The 21,762-nt window shown below is 36.8% G+C and overlaps 1 protein-coding gene across 6 annotated transcripts in view; it reads right to left on the bottom strand.

Moving 5' to 3' along the window:
• ANKRD28 (ankyrin repeat domain 28) overlaps positions 1 to 21,762 on the bottom strand; it is a 129,050-nt gene that overhangs the window by 55,891 nt on the left and 51,397 nt on the right. For all 6 annotated transcript variants that reach the window (XR_006166191.1, XR_006166192.1, XM_042801697.1 and 3 more), the window contains exon 3: positions 4,765 to 4,843. Coding sequence is in view for 3 of the 6 variants with exons in the window: in XM_042801697.1 (XP_042657631.1) it covers positions 4,765 to 4,843 (79 nt within the window). In the remaining 3 variants the exon portion in view is untranslated. The remainder of the gene's footprint in view (positions 1 to 4,764; positions 4,844 to 21,762) is intronic.

Below are 21,762 nucleotides of genomic sequence, written 5' to 3'. Positions count from 1 at the left end.
TCACAGCAACTGTTACTGCTGCCAGAGGGAAGTTAAGACAGCTCAAAAAAGAAAACGGCGGCCAACATCACTGTCGAAAGAAGAGGAAGCGGCTGAAAGATAGAGGCAGTGCAGAAAGAACCCCCGTGAAATGCCTTTGGCATGGGGGTACACCTGCGATCCAAACAAAGCGCGCTTCACGCGGCTGTATTTTTGCAGCAATAGCCTTTCAACAGCTGAGCTGTGCAACTGTCTTTGCATGGACTTTTCATACTTGCACAGCTTCGGAATTAGGTGAAAGAAATGCAGATAGGGTGGAGTAACGTTGGAGGGTCTTTACTATCCTTCAAAATCTGCTATTACTGTAATGATAGTTTTCCAGTGTCAGCACAATTCCTGCATTTTCCAGCTGACCCAGAAGAAAGCACAACAAAAACTCACAGGCTGCCAAAACTTAATGAGATTGAGTTTGACCACACACTCATGTATGCTGAGCAACATGCAGTGAAAATTTTGGGTTACACAAACAGAAATGTGTTGTGTTAGTATTTAAGTATCAAGGCAATATAGTAACAAAACCTACTCAAAAGAAAACAGCTGATAATTCAGATGTTTATTTTCAATAATTACACTGATTTCAGTGAAAGAAGTAATAGTCTGAGTGGTATTTTAAAGAAAACACATGGAAAAAGTTACTAATCAAAAGAACACATTCTGGGATCACATTAATCTGTCCTCCTCCTCACATGTCACTTGCCTGCAGAATAGGCTCTGAGGGCATTTAAAAAAGCATAGGACAATCAGAAAGAATTATTTTTTATAAAGCAAGAAGCCTCCCCAGGACAATTCACATGCAGGACTTAACAAAAAGAAGGGCTTGATTTTTTTAATCAGGACTTCTTGGAAAGAACAAAAAGGTAGACATTCAGTTAATTGTTGTATTTTTCTACTACATTCAGTTAATTATTGTATTTATTTTTCTACTTCTCAGTAGTTTGCCATCAAGTATTTACACAATTAAAGTCAGTGCAGTTACACAAAATAGACAGATGTATTTGTGCACCAGGGTGCAGAGTTGCACGTACATCATAAAAATATGACTGTGATGGGTGTTAGGACTCTTCACAGAGTAATGTAAAAAAGAAAATGCTTCTAAAATTACCATTCTCAAGTGACTAAAATATAAACTTTTGTTCCATCATTCTGAATGCTATAAACAACCATCTTTATGCCTCTTTTTCATTTACTGTTCACCTCCTTACCTAACAAATTTAGGAATGCTATTTATCTAGCTACAATCTAACAGGGAGAGATGATTTGAATATTTTGACTTCCACAGACCATAGTGGTATGACAATTTGCTGGCAAGGCATTCACATCCTCAGGGGAGAAGTTTATTAGTGTTCAGTGAAGCACTGTCCCGAGATAAAGAACAAAAGGCAATCTAAATGTCCTGCCTCAAACTGGAGTCGCTGAAGCAATTTTCTTTGATGTTCAGAATCTGTATTCAAACCATCAGCTTCAGGTCCTATGCCCAGGTGAAAGACTACAGGAGGACAGGTCACAGAGCAACCTTGAGGTTTGGTGGGAAAATAGCTTAAGAATTCAAAAACTAAATATGCTTGTAAGACTAAAAACCTATTCCACAAAAGTCTGCAAACAGGCCAAATCGGTTATATCTTCAGAACGTGCAGTATGGATTACTTAGGTCTACAGAAAAGTAATATAAAGAAATTGTAACAGCAATGTATGATTGAAAATACGTACTTGAAAGCAACGTGGATCCCCTGAAGGGAGATGCAAAAGACTCTCCAATCAAATTAAAAAAATCCTATGTCTAGGTAACGTATGATACACACTTTAACTAAGAATAATGAGAAAGAATCAGTTAAGAGCCACTGACTAGTGGCAAGATTAATACTGACTTCAGTAATTTTGAGGTCCAATTTGAAGAAAGAATAAAAAAGTCAAAGCAAACAGTCTTTGTAGGATAGCTTGCACAACAGGAAAACTGTGAAGTGGTTCCTAGTAATATTCCAGCAAAACTACATCAGGGGACATAACGAGTTGCAAAGCCAAGCTCTCACAAGGTGAGAAACGCTAGGCTGAAAGTAGTCTACACTACTTAATTCAATCTCTTGTGCAAATATATTACAATAGGTCAATTAAGGCCGCATACAAAATTTTTACATGCAAATTTACTGCACAGAGGAGACTGTTGTTCAGAAATGTTATTTATTCAACAAACTATTTTCTCATTGTTCAAAAAGAGGTCTTGCAACACGGCAAGTGTTCTTCAAACCTTGCTGTGGCAACAGATGTTCTTCATTTGCTCCCTAATGCTCTTCTATTATGACAAGATGTAATATTATACAACTGTCTCAAAGGAGAGATTTGATTTCCAGCTGAAACACAATAGATTAATTTTCCTTATCTTTATGAAATGGAGAGGATAAATACACTTAACCTCTGTTCCCCATCTTCCAGTTAAGAGTCACAAGACAAATCTTGGCTTTCGCATTTTGAGACACCTAGACCTGATTTCTCAGAGAAGTAGCTGGTGCAGCACTTCAGATACAGCTGTGAGTGTTCACACTTCACAAACCATTATGACTTCCAATTCAGCATTCAGAAATGAGGAAGACTAAATTCGTGACTACTTTTGAAGAGCCTGGTTGAAGCTGCTTGTCTAAAACCCCAGTTTGCAAGCGGGTAATACACAGGTTAGTGGCCAAGCACGGCACTCCCTTTCAAACCGAACAGCCTTTAACATACAGACATCACTTTCTCATCCTGCAATTAATGCCCCTCTTCCTTCACTTACAAATGCATCGACAACAGGCACCTGTGCCTCCTTCAATGCCACCAGCCTGAGGCATTCCCAGCATAGCCCCACCACTCCTGAAACTCATGAGGCTGTGCTCCTACAGCAAGGCACAAATGTGCAGTTGAAGTCCACAGCATAGCCCGTGAGCACAGGAAAGGTTAGACTGACACTGTCTATACATTCCAGAGCTTCCAAAGCTTTTGATTTTGCAACTATTTAATGCATTGTTTTGTGTAACTAAATCACGATTTTCATTGAATAAATGTTACCTGAGACATACCAATGCCTCCCAGTCTTCTCGAACAACCTGCAGGCACAGCAGCACCCCACAACCTCTCCTCCATGCAACAGCTCAACTTTGGACTATTTGTACAGCCCTAATTCTTGGTTCTTCACTTCCCTCCTTTGTTCTCCGATTTTTCTTACACTTATCCCCAGGCTATGTGCCCAAATAGCATGACTAATGCCATCCCCCAATCAGGATCTTGTCTCATTAATGTCTGAACTAGAATCTCAATCCTTCCATAAGCCCTTTGCCCAAGAGAGAGACATTTTCTTCAATCACAACTCTGATAACTGGACTCTGTTCACCCAACACAGTCAGAAGCTTCACTCCCAGTAGCTGACTACATCTTTTCAAAATCTATAAGATGGTTAGTCAGGTTGGGTTTTTGTTTGGCTTTGTTTTAATCACTGTGAAAAAACAAAAAAGAGAAATCTCCTTGCCAAATGCAAGATCCCTTTTCAGAGGAAAGGGGTCATTATAAGTTTTCAAGAGTCACCAGAACTTGTTTCTTTTCTTGACAGGGAAAACCAGCACCTTCTCAGCAACACAGGTGAACTTTTCTGGACAAATTAACACTATAGGATATTTTCATTAGAAATATATATATATATATAATATACATAATGTATTATTAATTGTAAGTGTACATAATTATATAAAGAGAGTACATATATATGAGACAATTATATCTTTCTAAATTATAGCAAATTAAATTGTCCCTGGCAATTTCAACTGAAACTCTGAAAGTAATACCTACAATCTTAAAAGTGACACTTCCTTAAAGCAAAGTTTGTTATTAAAGGTTGATGGGGGGGGGGGGAGGTGGTGGTAGTGGAAATAGCCAGCTTTGCACAGGTAAGGTGTGCCATTAAGTAGACTGAAGTTTAAAGTAGCTCTATGAGACTGTTATAAATTTTAATCTATTTAACCTCAAAGCTCCATCTTATGAATTCAGCCTCAAGCTACCCGATGGGTAAATTTGTGCAAGATCAAAGACAGTCAGTTCAGTATCTGTCATGAAGTTCTGCTTTCAGGTCCTTTTGGTTGGTTTGGGTTTTTCTGGTTTGGTTTTTGTTGCTGGTTTTTTGTTGTGTTTTTTTTTTTTGTTTGGCTGTTTGTTGTTTTTTTTTTTTTTAAAGTTGAAAGTATACTGTTTTACAGAACTTGCACTTTGTCTTCGTATCAATAAATAGAAAAAAAGACACAAGAGATTTTAAAAATTTCAGTTGATCCTAATTCTGTCCTGTGTATTTAAGCCAACAGCAAAGAATACTTAAAAATAATATAACCAACTCTGGATGCCATCTTCTGTGTTCAACTTTAGTTGTTCTTCTGAAGGCCATTTCAGAACCAAAGCAATACTGCTAACATCTACCTACAACATGACACTATTACTTCTTTAAATTAGACTTAAACTACCTAAAACTGATCAAGCTACAAATAAAATCAGCTATAACTGAGAAAGCTTTCTACAAAGAAATATTTTAGAGCAGAACTACACAGTATTATAACACTGATAAGTCTGGAAACCAAAATTTCAGTACAGACATCTTTAACTTCTAGTACATTAAATATCTCAATAAAAGCTACACAGACTAAGATGTACATAATTATTTCTTTGGATGTACATAGAGGTTTTTTTTTTTTTTCCATTAACATGAACAGAACATACCAGATAAAATAAGTAGTTCAATAATTTCTGCATCTCCCAGATAGGCAGCAGCATGTAAAGGGGTCCTTTTCTCATTATCCTGTGGTAAGAGGGGGGAAAAAAGGTTTTATTTAAAATAAAAAAGTATGGTTTAGCATTCTGTATGAGTTATGAAAAAACACTGCATAAAAGTGCATCTTCCAAATATTGTACATTTTAGATTTTAGAAAACATATTACTCTAAAGATGTTAGTCATATTTACTAAGACCAGCATGCTTTTCCCTAGGGAACTCTTAACAGCTACACAGTCAACTAGTGTTTTCCTGACACACACAGATTGACAGATGCTCATCTTTATATTAATCCATCAGTTAGAAATCACCATCTGCCTATCTCCAGAGTCAAGAACTTAAAGCTGTCCTACACAAAAATGGTGTGTCACCTTCATATGCAACAGTGAGAAACATTTCCTTTGGAAAGTTTAAAGTTAGTTTCAGCAGTTATTTTTTAAATGGAAATGGAAAAGAAGCTGGAGTGGGTAGGGGCAAGAATATTGAAATCCGATTTCAGCTGTTTACTGTAAATAAGCAAAGAGATGGTAGAGATGCAATTTATTTTGCGGAAAACACTCCAGAGGATGCAAGTAAGACCCAGCACTTCTGATTAGTTCACGCTGATAGAAGGTCCTTTTGAAGGTACAAGTGAACTTACTTAGCCATACAAAATATATACTGATGAATATTCATTTTTGGAAGACTAGCACAAATTTTTTCTCAACTCTTTCAGGATTGGTGCCAATTTACCTGCACCAGTTTATAGTTTAATCAGAAAAATACGATCAGTTTCACATCACAGTGAGTGATAAAAATGAACGAAAACCAACCAGTTTGCTCTCTGAGGAAAGGCCACTGAGATACCAGAAAAGAGACGGATCAGTCAGCATCCTGGTTCTGGCCTAAATCCTGCTTAGATGTTTAGATATTTTTAGTACTTTCAAATACACCAGGGGTGAGGGATCAAGATTATAAGCAGCAAGAAATTTTAGGTTGCAAGACACTTCTATTGATTCAACTGTTGTGTCACAATTATGATCGAATTAACACACATTTTAATTGACATTTTACGGTGAAAAGAATTCCTCTCCTTTGCCAAAATAACCTTATTCAGTGAATCCCTACTTGAGAGCTAGCAGCATACAAGAAGAAAATTAAAGTTCACAGCAGGAGAGAGCTGATAGCAAAATTAGAGCTGAGACCTGGGAAGTCACTTCTAAAACACACAAGACAATTTCAGAACTTTGAACACTCAAACCCTCCTGAGACAACACCACCACACACACAACCCCTCACCCCAGCCAACCCAGTCCCTGCTTCTATCCTGCTCAAAAAAAGTCAGTTACACAGTCCCCATCCTATCAGTGCTTCCTAACATAAGTTTTTGAACTACACACAAGTAATTCCAAACTGAGCAGTGCAAACCTGACCCGGATGCACGCTGTGTAAAGAATCAATACTACTTACTTATCACGAACAACACATAATGCCTCACAGTACCAATTACTTGCCACTATCTCTCAACTGCAGATTACATACGACTAAAGACAGCCCCTGACACCAAGAACTGCCCATCTAGGGGACAAAAACCAAAACAAAGCAAAAAAAAAAAAAAGATACACAGAGAGGAAGTACAATGGAAAAAGTAATACACATATTAAACTCACTTCCCCAGCCCAAAGGCAATAACGACCATCCAGAAATGAAAATCAGCTTTCATTTCTCCAGCCTGGAAAAGCAGAGCTATTATAGCTAGCTAACATTTTGCAACCCCATTTAAGCCTTTTTGATAATGCTGAAGAACCTATGACCTGCAGATTAAGGAACACAGAAAAATTAGTATGATAATCTACTGCTGCAATTTCATTGTAGAATTAGAGAAAATAAGATGAACCATGAGTATGCCCTTCTGTAGAGACAGTATTCACTCAGGAACAAATGCAAAAACTGCATTCCCCACTTAAAGGGCAAAACTCATTACTATGAAAATCTTCATCGCATTTGCTATGGTGTTGGTTTGGGTGTGGTTTGTTTGTGGTGTGGGCTTTTTTTTCTTTTTTGCTTCTTTAAAAATCTCAGTGACTGAAGTCATGCAGGTAACCAGTCCAATATAACCAGATATAACCAGAAATTTTCCAATAGATTCGTGGAGAGATGGGAGCTGTCTGTGTAGAAAAATACCAAGCCCCAAATGTATTTTCCTGAAACATCCACGGTCCAAATTTCTGATAAATTCAAGCCACGCTTCTCCAAAAATCCAACCTCTACCAATGGAAATCGCTGAGCACCCTGAAACCACAAATGAAATCTGAGTAAAATAAAATAGAATTCTGTATTTTAAATGCTGCTAAAATAGCTATACATATCAACTACTTTTTATTAAAAAACAGTAATAATTTGATGAATTAATTTCAACTGCAAATACAAACTACTGTATACAAAGCATTACAGTAAATGACACTAATCAAACTTCCAGTTTTAACAAGCAACTTTGGAAGCAGACACCTTGCAGCATTAATATATCATACTAATCATAAATACTGGCCCTAGTGTTATTCCTTTAGTTTCATAAACTTAAATGACACTAAAAAAGATTACAAGAGAAAAAGGGTTTTGTGCATAAAAGTCACTGTTACACATAATGTAAATTTAACACTGTTGGTACTATTTAATTCCAAATGTCGCAGTATTATTGCAGTATTTGACAACACAGAAAAGCAAGTGTTGTGCAATCTTCATTTTCCAATTCAAAAATCTACAACTCTAAATCAGCTGTAATGTTAGTAAGGAAATACATCACACTAATTGCAGTAGGCAGGTTTTACACTGATGAAAGAGAATGTTGGTATTGCAGTGGAAACAGCAAAGAAATTTTTATTTCTAATAAGAAGCTCCAAAGTTTAATTCCAGATATTGGTCAATGCCGTCAACAAGCTAAAAAGCAATGAAAGGGCGTGGTTCTTAAGGAATCAGTTTTCAGAATGGCAGTTCTGTGTCAGAAAAGCCCCGACATCGCATTTATATGTGGCTTTGGATTACATTAGATGGAAAACATACAATCCTTCCACTTGCAGTACTTCCATTTCTCAAACATTTAACCTGTGCAGGAGTTTCTATAAGGATTACGAGATGAGAAATACCTATGAGGCAGCCTTATGACCCTGTTAAAACCGAATTTGGAATAAAGTGACAGGGACAGTGGTGCTACAAGCTTCTTCATAATTCCTCTAACCTCGAAGAAGGGTAATACTGCCCTTGTTATATTTTACCTAAAGCCTAGGCTTTAATTTTTTGCTGGTTATTTCATGGATCAAAACTTCTACAATGGACAAATCTATGGCTAATTTAAACATGCAGCATTCAAATCCACCTCTTTTTCAAGTAGTAAGTATCCTCTGAGATATAACAATTTATTTCTAGTTTGGGTTCAATCTCAGCAATTGATTTAGAGTAACTACATACAACTAACAGTGTTTTACGGAACTAGATGCCTTAAAGGTCGATCTATGTTATCCCATACATGCCCCGTAAGACTCCTGTAACCTGACTAAGGCTTCCCCAAGAATATATTAGGATATAACTTCATTCTGCCCTTCAAATAGTTCAACATCTACTGATCAAAAATCTTTGAATTATTTTTCAGAAAAGCATGAATGTAACACCCCCCTTCACAAAACCTCCTCTTTAATCTATCTGCTCTTCAAAACCAAATTCTGCAATAGCACTTTAAAATACTTTCATTATTTCTTGATCACACTTACGAAGTATCATTTAACAGGTGATTTCTGCTCTATCACTTGTCAGCTGTCTGTTTCAATACCATCTGTTCCTGGCAGAAATCAACTCTAAATACATGGTCATAAATCTTGAAAGAGTTTCAGTATATCCTGTAATAGCTTTAATAAACATTCCTTGTAAGTAAAACTATGTTCAGATACAACACTTCACTTAGTGTATTTTTGCAGTTAGGTTAGAGAGATAGGACTATGCAACCAGCACGATTTGTAACTCCTGGGTTCACAGATAATGTCTAAGAACACGACTACAAAATACTTCCAATTCTTTGACAGTGTCCGGTACCACAGAGGTCTCTCCCAGCGTCAAGTCCCAGCGCTACACTTGAGAGTCACTAGAACACTGAATTTTATGTGCAGATTTTGCTACAGGTTTTAGAATTACTGTTTTGTAAATCAGAATAATTGTCTATTCTAAATAATTTCTTTGTTCCTCCACACAAAACAGAACACATTTAAACACTTGGCTTTTATGTTCCAACTGTAAACTTCACAAAAGTTTAGTTTAGGTACACGATTCTATGATCGAGGCCTCTAGCTCTTTGGAAGTACATCCAACCACAAAAAGGTATCTTATAAAGACATAACTAGAACTTGATAATTAGTTGCATTATTGTCAACTGAAAGTAGAAGAAGATGATTAAGTGCTGGACTTTCAAAACTTGTAAATCTGTGACTAATTTTGTATCCCTACCTTGAATGTAATTAATCTGCTATTTCTTTGGATTTTTCTTCCCAATATTTCTTAACTCAATTCTCAGAATGCCACATTGTCAAAAAATTAACAAACTTCCAACTAATTTTAACCAACATCATTTTTAGAAAGACTTGTATTTTCTCACCATAGTTAGAGGCTTGCTTACTATATTGGAGCTGCATCTTAAATTTTAAATTATTTCAAATTTAAGATGCAGCTCCAATATAGTAAGCAAGCCTAACAACGTACAATAACGGTCTCCTGCATGCTTAAAACCAGAAGGAAAGCATGCCATTAACCCCAAAAATAGTACCTATTGCGTACCTAACCACAAAGTATCCTTTGAAGCCAGATTATAGATACATCGTAGTGAAAATTAGGAGACTTGTCACACTGATCCATTAAATGCTTGTGCTACTATTTGCCTAAACACTTGTATTGCATTTGAAAGAAACATTTTTTGAAGGCCTGGTATTAAGCTTTCACTAATAAGATTGCATCACTACACATGACATTTCAGGACATACCCTCTTCATGCCACCTGTTAGGACAAAGCAAATTTAGACTTCCCAGCAATCACAAAGAGCTGAGGAGGGATCTTTGCCCTCTCGCTCATTACGAGAGCAGTAACCAGAGACTCTAGAGACCTCGTCTTGCAAGAGAAACGAAGCATCTGTAGCAACAAGGGTCGCTTAAACCGTAATCTGCCAAACACCAAAAAAGCGTTGTTTCTAGCTAAAATCTTCAGTACTAATTTAATAGTGCATGCTCTTTGACTTGCTTCTAGATAATAATAATAAACTGTCACACTGTGGATTAAACCACTAAATCATTTGATTTGTGAGTGCCACTGTAGCTTGTAGCAACCTTAAAATTAAATGGCAGTGGCAGGTATCCAGTAGAAAATAAAAGGTAAGTCAGAAGAGAACTAAAAAGCAACCTGGAAAAAGGTCACAAGAGCACCATTTTAGGAAAGATCAAGAGTTTATACAAACATAAAAATGTCGCTCTAAGCATGCATGTTCCTTGAGAGTACAATTCCACAATTTTCTGAATTGCCACAAGAAAAAAGAAAAAAAAACCCCACCCCATAACAAGGTAATTGTTAGTGGATCTACACTGACACACAAAGCAACCAGCAAGCACAGTACTTTTAGGATGTTAGAAGAAAAGACTATTAGCTACGTAATTGCAAAGGAGACAATAACTCTTCTCTCGAAAATTTGATTTTCCAAATCAAAATAAAATGCTCAGAAACCGCAAATGGACAAACTGTAGAGCTGTTCAGGTTTTACATATGGGCACATTTCAGAAATGGGACAGATGTTTAACTTGGGTCTGGGTAAATGGGCAAAAGAGTGAGGAACCCTCACTAACCAAGCGCCATTAAAAACTACAGAAACGGACAATCTGATCTATTCTGATTTCATCACTAACAGCACTGATAAAAGACTAAGAAATTTAGCTATAAAAACTTTTGAGCTATATCCACATTTCCACCATGAGAAATGAATGAACAACAGAATGAACACTGGTCAGGAAATCTCTGACAAAGTATCTGCCATGGTGAGAGTTTCAGGGGGGAAAAGTAAGTATCACAGACACATCCTAAACTGGAGTTTTAGAATCTGTAACAATGGTGACCAGCTGTAATGCACATCATAACAGAACAGCTGTCCCTTCCTTTTCTGGCTATTGGAACATCCCAGGCAATCATGTTTCCTCCATAGGACAAAACCTTGACTGTATTTTAAGCCTTACAGAAAAACAGCAGGTCAAGAATTTGAGTTTTACCATTCCCCAGAGGAGAGCGGAACAACACTGCGTAGTGCATACCATTCCACATCACAGGGATGCAAAGGTAAATGGGAATCTCCACCAGGGGACAGGAAGAGGCAAGGAAGAATTAGTGTTCCATGGCTTTGCTGTCTGGACATACTTTGCAATCCCAAAAGCATCCCTGTTTAAGCTGATGCCTCCGGGCATTTTTAAAATGGAATTTCTGCAATTGATTTGAAGTTCAGAACAGCACTAAAATCCATTAAGAGAATTTAATTCCCACTCAGCTAATAATTATTTGATTCTACTCAAATAACAAAACTGATAAAAAAATTCTCTCCTCACCGAACCATTAAACACAATTCATACACAAAATAAAATCTTATAAATTAAAAGCATACTGAAAATTTGGTTCCTTTCTAAAATGCCTTAACAGTAAGAGCAATCTGGCAGGAATCATTAAAACTAAGTTTGCACAGAAAAAACATCATGCATTCAGATATATTATAGTGATATATTATATCGGAATATTCACTTATATTCAACCACCTCTTATTAAAAAATTCCTTTTTAAAAACAAGTAAGATAGTTGTATTTTTCTAGTATTTTTGGTTTTAAGTAACATCTGAAAATACCATTATTAAAAATTGCACAAATAATATCAAGAGTTCAAGTAACATGAGCAAACATCAGATGTCTAAGTGCTGTTGCCCAAAAGGTGATCCCATCCTTAATATTGGCACTCAGTAGAAGAATTTGATAGGAAGGGGATGAGAGAAAATCTGCTAGTTTAACTTTCATTGAAGCCCAAACTTTAACATCCATAGCATCTTAATTGTAATTTTGAATGCAAGTTGGTACTACACTACAAAAAAGACCAGAAAAAAACCAAACCAAAACAAAACAAAAAACCAAACCAAACCTGAAGTTCAGAACAATTCATATTGTTAAACAACACTATTCTGGTCATCTTTTCATAAAGTTAACTTTCCAAATGCTAGCTGTCTTATGTCACAAGCATTAGGCACAAAATACCATTCAGGTATAACTGTTTGAAGCCCTGTCCACTTAAAACTGTGGCACCAAAAGGAAGACACACAAAAATAAAAAGCAGCAACAAGTCACATTTAGTGCAAGGAACAGCTATTGACCTTCAGCTTCATCTGTGATTATGGTGGCTGGACCCCACAGCCAGATGAACTCTCAACCAGAGAACAAGACCAAGAATTTCTCATTTAGAGATGTACACTCAAAAAAATACAAGTTATTTTGATGTGGTTAAGATGTTTAAACAGTGAGATTCGGTTCATGAACATGCTCTGTTTTCAAGAAGGCCTTTTTGAAGTACTGTATCTTCAAAAATATGCTATTTCATTAAGAAAACAGACAGAATTTTGTAGAATACAGTTTCTTTTTGAATTTAGTTTCTGGAAGACCATTACTTTTGTCTGCCAGTGACGAGAGAGAATGAAGCTAAATTTCCTACTTGTGTGGAGGTCAAAAATTATCAATAACACCACATATGAGAACAAGAGGGCTTGAGGTATTCTGGTAGACATTGCATCCTTACTTCTCACAACTAAAGAGGTACACAGCAAGAAGGCTTTTAGACTTGTAGTCAAGTATTTGAAACAACCAAACACCTCTGTATTTTTCCACTTCCAAGTAATTCACTTCAAAACCTTTCCAATTTTTGGTTTATTTGAAAGTACTAAGTGAAGGAGCTTTTTGGAAATACACAACTTCTCATACCCTTTAACCTTTATGTTTCATGCAGGTTTTGTAATGTTGCTGACACTGTTGTAATTCTTGCTGGTCAGGTTTTCAAGCTCCTATACAGAACAAACACAGCTTGTAAGAAAAGCTGAACCTAGGTCTTTATTGTATAAAAATGTCTACATAACTTCTTTTGCCCAAATTATAAAGGCTAGGATTCCTTGTGAGTGAACTCAAGCATCTATTTGGGTATTGGATAAGGACCTGAATAACTGAACAGGTTTTGTGAACTGTTCCCTTCCACTCAAGTTCCAACATCAAGAATTTGGTCCCATTTATCACTAATAAAGGCTACTGAATTCTTGCCCAATAGATGGAATGAATAAAGAGCTATTATCTTCCCTTTGATAAGAGCAGCTTGATCTCACAGTACAGCTGAGACATTTTGGATGTACTTTCCTTCCTTTGACTCAGGAATTATAGCAACTATGAAGGCCAAGACTATTTGTTAATATACTAGATCATGGAGGGAGTGGGGAGAGGGGAGGGCACAACGACAGAAAAAAGATCCATCATGAAAATTAAAGAATACCCACCCATAAATCACAAACCCCTGCAGCGTTCAAAACTATGCTATATTTTAAAATAACACAGATACAATAAGTAATAATTAAAAAATACTTTTCCTTGGCTTTACCCTTCCCAAATGATTTGTAAACATTTACCTAGTTTTTATGGCAGAAGAAAACCCCAGCTTTTAATCAGAATGCAGTTGCTGATAGGAAAAGTGATAAATTAACTCTGAAACTACTTTTGAAAAAAAATAAAGCTTTATGTGAAAACAATGGACTTTACACAACGAGAGTACAGCGATGTGGAGCACATTATGAAACCCAGCCTGCCATCGTACAGCAGGCTGAAGGAGAGACAGTGACTACCTCGTCTTACTCCGTCATCTATCCGTAATATTTGAGGACACAAATAAGAAAATATGCCAAGAGAGAAAACAGTACAATACAGGCTCTGTTTATGTTCCAGTGAAAGATCACACCACACTAGGTAAGGTATGCACATCTCCATCCCAGTTTAAATCCACCACATTATTTTCAGGCCAATGACACTTTTGTTCAGAAAAGCTGGGGGTTTGTGCCTTTTTCATTGCAAAGGCTAGCACTAGAATGACAACCCTATACGTGCCTGATACAAATCAGGTATTCGCTTCACTAACTGCACTGTCTTGGTGAAAGCAAAAGATGTGGTTTTTCAGGTTGTGTATTTAATGCTAGCACCTCTTTTTGGAAAAGCTAAAGCATCTTGCTTGTGTGTATTAGGTTCAACAGCTCCACAAAGTAAGTTCATCTAGCTGCAATACGCAAAGTTCTTCTGCAAAGTGACCCTTGCACTATTCTGAACATCTGACAAAGTAGCGTACAACACAATCTGTGTTAATACAGAGACAAACTCTTAGGCAAGAAATATCCTGTAGAATATATCTATTCTGAAGAATGAAAATGAGAGTCAAAAAAACCCTCTACCCGACAGTGTCTGCAACAGAAAATAAAAACTCCCCACGTTGATCACAAAAGAAACCCAACAGAAAGCCTATGCTAGCGAGGATCAAAACTCCTCCAAAAGTGCTGTTAAGCTTAGGATCAAAGTATTTTATTTGTACTGTTCCTTAGGCTAAGTGGCTAGGGGATATCCTTAGAAGATAACTGTCATTACAGGAGGAGCTAGCAGCGACTAAAGCAAGACACTTGCACTCCTTTGAGACAGTAAGTCAGCATAATATGATCTATTTATAAGTTACCATAATTACATACATACATATGTATACAACTAGTAATTCATGCAAATAAAAACTTAAATGAAATTAATGATCAGGAAGGATGACAATAAAGTGGAACTGTAAGAGAGACTGAAAAGAGAACAGAATTCTACTGGTTTGGGGGATAGAAAGCTACAGGCCAGTATCATAGGACTGAAAAAATTCCCCTTGAACTTCATATTTCAGACAGACATTTAATCTGAGCTTTTGAGGCATATTCTTCAGCAAGGACTGAGATCCCTCACTGTAGTGAACCTCCAGTTCATTTGTCCTCAGACCTGACACCAGTATGAGCCTTTCCAGGCCCTACAGCCACCAAAAGTTGACGAGAGCCCTCCTCCTTGTCCATTTATGGGATAGCCCACCCTACAACACCTAGCAAACAAATGAGAAACACTTTTTCCCAGTTTTTTGTATACATCCATCCTTTATTAGAGTATATTTAAGAAATTTAAAAGGTGTAACTACCTTGTGTAGAGCCTGTGTACAAGGGCCAAACTGTATGAAGGAAACGATGATGTTTACTGATAATGGATTAGATATTCCACAGTAGATATGTAAAATAGCTTTAACTACTTGCAAAGTGGAGAAAATTGTCTTGTTCAAAGCAATGTTACATATGCATAAGGAGTTTTCACCCAGAAAGTTACTGCAAATCATCAGTCAATTCAAATCCCATCTTGCTACTATCAGCAATGCATTCTTTAAGGACTGTGTCGATGTTGGAGTTAATGCACATTAAGTCTACTGAGCTTTTTTCTTCTCTCTGCTCTTTCAGTGGGGATGTTCTGTTCTCAAATACCAATCCTTTGCGTGACAGGCACAGCAACTGCCAGGAGTAACCCCAGTAAGCTCCAACTATTCAAGACCTTGCCTCTGGCTTGTTTTGTAAAAGCAGCAGGAAACGCAGAACTGCAATTATGCTTTGAAGGGTAAAATCTTAAGTAATAATCACTAAAAGTAACATGGTAAATCAGACACGATCTATAAAAGTCACTATCACTAAGAATCACACTGGAGACTCAAACGCAAAATTCTTGAAACACATTTAAATTTCTTCTAATTATTCATGGTTCTCTACATCATTGCCAATTTTTCAACGTTAAAGAAATAACAACGACAGAAACAAAACCTGCCAGTCAAATCCTCAATTACCGTAAAACAAATTCAGTATACAGCTAATACAGTAAAAGCACTGCGATGCAGACATCCAAGCTTGTTTGCCCAGTTTAGCAAACAGTATTATAGCATAGCATAGTACCAGGCGAGCTTACTAGACCTAAGGAGGAGGATCTATTAGCCTGAGTAGCACACTACACTAATACTAATTCATGCTGAGTCTCTAAAGAATATTGCTTATTACCTGTACAAGGCAGCACCATGCCATGTAAGCACATTCTTTTCTGAGAGTCCTACCCTTTGCAACAGTAACTTTTTAAGAGCTACCATCCACAGAATCCACTGTGCCCAGTAGCAATTTGCTGATGTTCCTCAGACTATCCCATAACTCTGTCGAAGGTTTGTTTGTATCACTCTAATAACACTGATTACTCAATACATCTGAAAATCTCATTTGCACAGGCTAAATACAGTGTTATTGACATGAAGCAAGGAATTATTCCTCTTTGGACTGGCAAGGTTCTCTCATTAAAGAGTTTCGATTCTGAAGAAAAATGCCTAATTATACAAATTTCTATTTAAAACATTCTGAATCTGTTTCTACACCAGAAGAGGAACTCAACACCATGTGGACGCACTTTATATTGAGGATGAAAAACATGATTCACTCTAAACCACTAAAAAGGAAATAAGACATCTGATTATTCATTACAGATGACATGCTTGAAAACCATTCCACACTAATGAACAGGAAATCGACAACTTTAATGTTAACTGACAGTAAGTAACTGCTATATTATAAATTTAAACCTCTTTTGAGTAGCTGGTAGATACTCTTTACAATATACAACTTGCAGTAAGTTTCCACAACACTCTGAAGAATTAGGAATGCAAAATTCTCCATTTCTGGAATCAGTCAGGCTTCAGATCCATGGATCAAACAGCCTCATATCAGATACTTCAGAAGTAGAAGCAGCTTTCCTGTAGGATAAAACTTCCCTACATTCCCTACAGCAAACTTTCTTCTCACCCCTTCAGCTACATAACATGAATATTCACACTTTTAAGAACTGACTTAAATCTTTACCAAAATAATCCCTGGACAATCCCATGCAGTAGTGCTGAACTCCATCTACCCCCTTAAAAACATCTCATTAAAACCTGAACATGCTTAGTGGCAAGATGCTTTACAAGCTAACTTTGCATCTTGTTAATAAAACAACACACCATGTCCTTCACATATTGCCCTTCTAAAAAACAACTCCTAGGCCATCTTGCACACAAGATACTTTAAGCATCACCTTAAAACTGATGCATGGCTGTAAATTCTGAGCAGGCAGAACCTGCTCCTGTCTGCACAGGACCACAAACACTCTACCAAAAAATAAGATTCTGCACTGAATTTTCCTGCTATCCTTCAGATGTAACGAAATTTCAATGAAACGAACACTTTATAAAGCAGGAGAGTCTCGTGACTCATCATTTCATCAGGCAGATCACACAGGAAATGTGGGTTCCTGTTAGTGGTGGAAACATTAAGAAAGTTCAGTACGGAGACTATTTAGAAGCAGAAAGCAATATGGCACATTGACATGCACGTTGGACAAAAGTCCAAGCAAAAGTTTAAGGAGAAAGAAACATCTTGCTCTCCTTCTACAGCTGTATTTTATTAGAATTCTGTGGGCAAACAGGATAGAGAAGATGAGTGCTACCATTAGTCTCTGAGATACTATTTTCTACTCTGACATACGTACGAAAAATGTATTTACACATACCTCATGCAAAATGAAAACATACCAAATTAAAGCCATTAACTATTTTAAATGCCTCTAATTACAAAAGCTATCTCAACTCTTACTAGAGAACTGTCCCGAGTAAGAGATAGGTACAATTGTAATTATTTAGATGGGTAACAAAAATCCTTCAATAAACAGTCAGCAGTGGAAGTGCCTGAAGGCACGCTCAACTTGTGTTCTGATTTACGTCCACCCTGACTTCACCTGCTCTCTGCAAGGTCTCACTGCCACCCCCCCAGTTGCCCAACATAAGATTTCTCTGACTCCCTGCTCCAGCACCTGAAGCTGGGTTCCAGGCAGCAGATGCCAGACAGGAGCTGCTGCACTGAGCCAAGACCTATGTTTCTCAGCTGTGTTTTGTTTAATGGAGGGATTCTCATTATTCATATTTGTTTTTATAGGAACGCTTTATTTCCTCTCCAACCTCCTACAGTTATTTCAAAAGACTGTTCTCACGGTCAATTCATTATATGCTTGCCATCGTTGGCATTAAACTACCATATTTTTTAAATATATATATACACACACACATACTTATACATAACTGGTATGTGCGTATATACACAGGCACACACACATACACATGTGTCTCTTCAATATACAGCTCTTATTTGCAGGAAAACTCACAGCAAGTCGCTGTGCTGCTTAATCCAATGGATAAAACTGAATTAAAATAACTAGTACCAAACTCTAAATTATTACTCATCCTATGTTCTCACCATGTTGAAAAGTCTTTCAAACTCAAAAATATATGTAATTTTACCCCCCAAACCTGCTACACACTAAACTGGAAATAAAACCAGATTATAAATAATGCTTAACCAAGTAGAAAACTTTCTAGTGGATAAAAAACAACTCCAAGGTTGAAGAGAATTTTAAATAAATAATTTGGAAAATTAGCAAGCAATTTAAAAACAATTTTTCCTCTAGATCTGAATGATAAAACCTGAAGCTATAAATCTTAAGAATCACACTAGCTATATCTAGCACATTACAAAAGATGGAAAACTAAAATCTGTCCTCATTCTAAAGCTAAAGGAAAAAAAGTGTTCTCAATAGCTGTAAACATGCAAGTATTTATATGGATTTTATTAAGACATCAAAAGTTACCTTTTTTCACTAAATACTTCTTTGCTATGATTAGAGACTCAAGATATTACAACATTTTTTGAGAGAAGGTCTTAAATTTGACTGTTTTTAATAGGTCTAAATTGTGCCCTCCTCCAAGATATTATTACAGCTGCACATTCACACTGTCAGTCTAAACAGTTCAAGTTACAATAATTACAGTGTCTATTTATTAAATGCTTGTCTGCAACTGGAAACTAGCAAAAGAACCAATTAAAAAAAAAAAAAAGTAATCGATACTTTTAAAAAAGAGAAATATATGCCGGATTGAAACTCTATCTATTACCACAGCTAAGAAAGGAAAACTTCATACTGTGACCTATTAAGGTAGAACTACAAAATAAATAGGTTGTGCTCTTCAGAGTATTTTACTGTTTTCTGGATGCCTTTTTAATTCCTCCCTCACATTCAAATCAGCAAAGCAGAAGTTAAGAGCGCTGCTTGCACAGTCTGTCCTGCCAGGGAACACAATAAGATGTACCAAATACGTTAGTGCAAGTTATTATTGCCAACTCCAGCTACCAACAAAAAACAGTCCTTCATGCAAACAGTCGTCCGCAGGAACCTGATAAAATAGTTACCAAAGCTGGGTCCAATGCACGCCTGGGACAAACAGACTAGTTAGCAAACCCATAATCTCTCACCTCTTCAAAAACACAGCCTCAAGAGTTAAAAACTGAGCACAGTCCCAGTTTAGCCTTTGCTACATTATGCTAGCTTTATAACCACTATTTATTCTCACCAGTTTTGATACAAAAGCCATGGGTAGCTTTGCACTGATTGCCAGAAGCTTTATCTAGTAACAAGAGGTGTTAGAGAAGAATTGGCCTGGAAAATGATCTTCCTGCAACCACAGTCTGGGTGGACCAAATCACAAACCATTACAAAACACCAAAACTCTTTTTTTTTTTTGATCAATGGTCACAGTATTCCTGAAGTGGAAAGGAATATGATTTGGACATGCCTGACTTCCCATTGCTTTTATCTGGCTCATGCAAATCTCTGTGCAAACCTGCCAAGCGTATTTCCCCTCTGTTTTCTAAACTATTTCCACTCCCTGTTAAAAGCAGCTTCCCTGAACTGCTCCCAAAAAGGGCAGAAAGATGGTATTGCAGATGAACCACCACTGTTTGAGAAGCATCACATGTTAACCTGCTCCGAATGACTTCTTCCAGTCGTCCCAAACAGCAAATTCTATCACTAAGGTAACTCTTAAGCTACAAAAGGCACTGATAACAAAAGGCATAAGTCAAAAACTTTATGCATCGTGATTAATGCAGAAATGGGCTTTTAGAGGCATGAGTATGTCAAACAAAAATGTATTTACATGTAGAGTTGTATGCCTGCATACTTTTTATCAAAAACAACAACAAAATCCGCATTAGTCATTGGTAAAATAATTGGCTACAGAAAGATAATCAACTTAAAGGTAAAAGAAGTCCTAAATATTATTTTAACCTCATTACATGTTATGGCTTTTTGTTTATTTGATTTTAAGCAAGTCCACAATATTTACTTACATAAGGTTCTTTACATTGAGAGATTTATCAATGTAATTGCTGAATTGGACAGCAATTAGTTTTCCACATGATGACATACGTAAAGTCTTTTAATGTATGAAATAAGTACAGAATTTATTTATACGATCAGAACATTGTTTCTACCAAATTTTGTAGAACGCTCCATATTTCAGCCAAGTAACTCAGGCTTTGCTGTTCTACACTGCACTTTCAAATCTGCAGAAAAAAAAACAGTTACTCCACAGCTCAACACAGAAGGTTAAGTATAAAGAGGAAAGCCAGAAAACCATTCATTCTTTGCTTATTTTTTCTATTTAACCTCTTTTTGGACTTTGCTGACCAATACCAGCATCACAAAGACTCTTTCTTGGTTATTAAACTGTGTTTTAATTTTCATTATTCATTCCTAATTACTAGCATTTTTGACACCCTCAATAATCTAATTCTCCTGGTACCCAGACCCAATGTCGTATGAAAAGTCCTAGACTTGTCACTAGACTAGCAAACCATTTTTCCTCCTCCTTCAGTATATGCAATGACCTACAGTGTAAGATAAATTAAAAAATCAACAGGAAATCAAGTAAGATGTCATATCTTACCCTAGAATAACATCCAGCAACATTCTCCTAGTACACAAATAACACAAAGAAGAAGTTATGCAAACCCACATTTGGCAGGACTGGGAAGGGAGCCCACATTGCTACTGCAACAGTCATCCACACAGCAACCGTTTTGCTCAAAATAACGAAGTCAGATACATACACCTAGCCCGCCTCTTTGCACCTAGCACTTTGGTGCTACCCTTTTCAGTCCCAGGAACAAAACTTGGGATTTATGGGCAACACTTCATTGCTATCTAATACAGGTGGGAGGTAAGGACAGCAGACAAGATTGTTTGGTTCTATGGTTTTGTTTTGTTTTCCCTTCTTCCACAAAATAGTTGCACAGGTGGGCTTTTATTTTATTTTTTGGTTACTTACTGTAGAAAAGAGCTATTAATTTAAAGAGTTGTGCTGGATGGCCAATAGTCCAGAATAGAAATCATACAGATAACCCTGAATGCCACAGCCACCCCAGTACAGTATGTGGAATTTCAGTTTTCCATCTTATGTTTTACGTTGGAAAACTCCCACCAACTCACACATATAGCAGCTTTAAAATACATTTCATAGTTTAAATCTATTTTAATCTCATAAAGCACAAAAAGCAGTAAGATATGGGTGTTTAATGTTTAAGTCACTTATCAGATATGTCAATATCACTATTCTAAATAGGAACAGTGAGCACTTTTGAGCACTGGGAGAGACCCATGTGATTTTGGGTTTCCTCCGAAAAGAGCACTTGTTTTGCTTTAGCAGAGAAGAGCAAGGGGCACACTGACACCAGTTCTAGAGAGGATCAGGTGTTTATCCCCTTGGCTAAGATGAAGTGCAATCGGGTTATAAAAACTGCGTATTGGGTTACATGGAGTATCAATTTTCATGGCAAGAAATATTATCCTAATAGGTCTAGGAGAAGGAAAAAATTGTTCTGATTTTGAACAATCATTTCAACAGTCAGATCTCCAATCTTTAAACCATTTTTGACA

Source organism: Tyto alba, unplaced genomic scaffold (genome assembly GCF_018691265.1).
Source record: "Tyto alba isolate M040663 unplaced genomic scaffold, T.alba_DEE_v4.0 Super-Scaffold_38, whole genome shotgun sequence".
NCBI classification, from domain to species: domain Eukaryota; kingdom Metazoa; phylum Chordata; class Aves; order Strigiformes; family Tytonidae; genus Tyto; species Tyto alba.
Note: the sequence above shows the minus strand (reverse complement) of the source record. Positions and strands in the feature narration are given on the sequence as shown.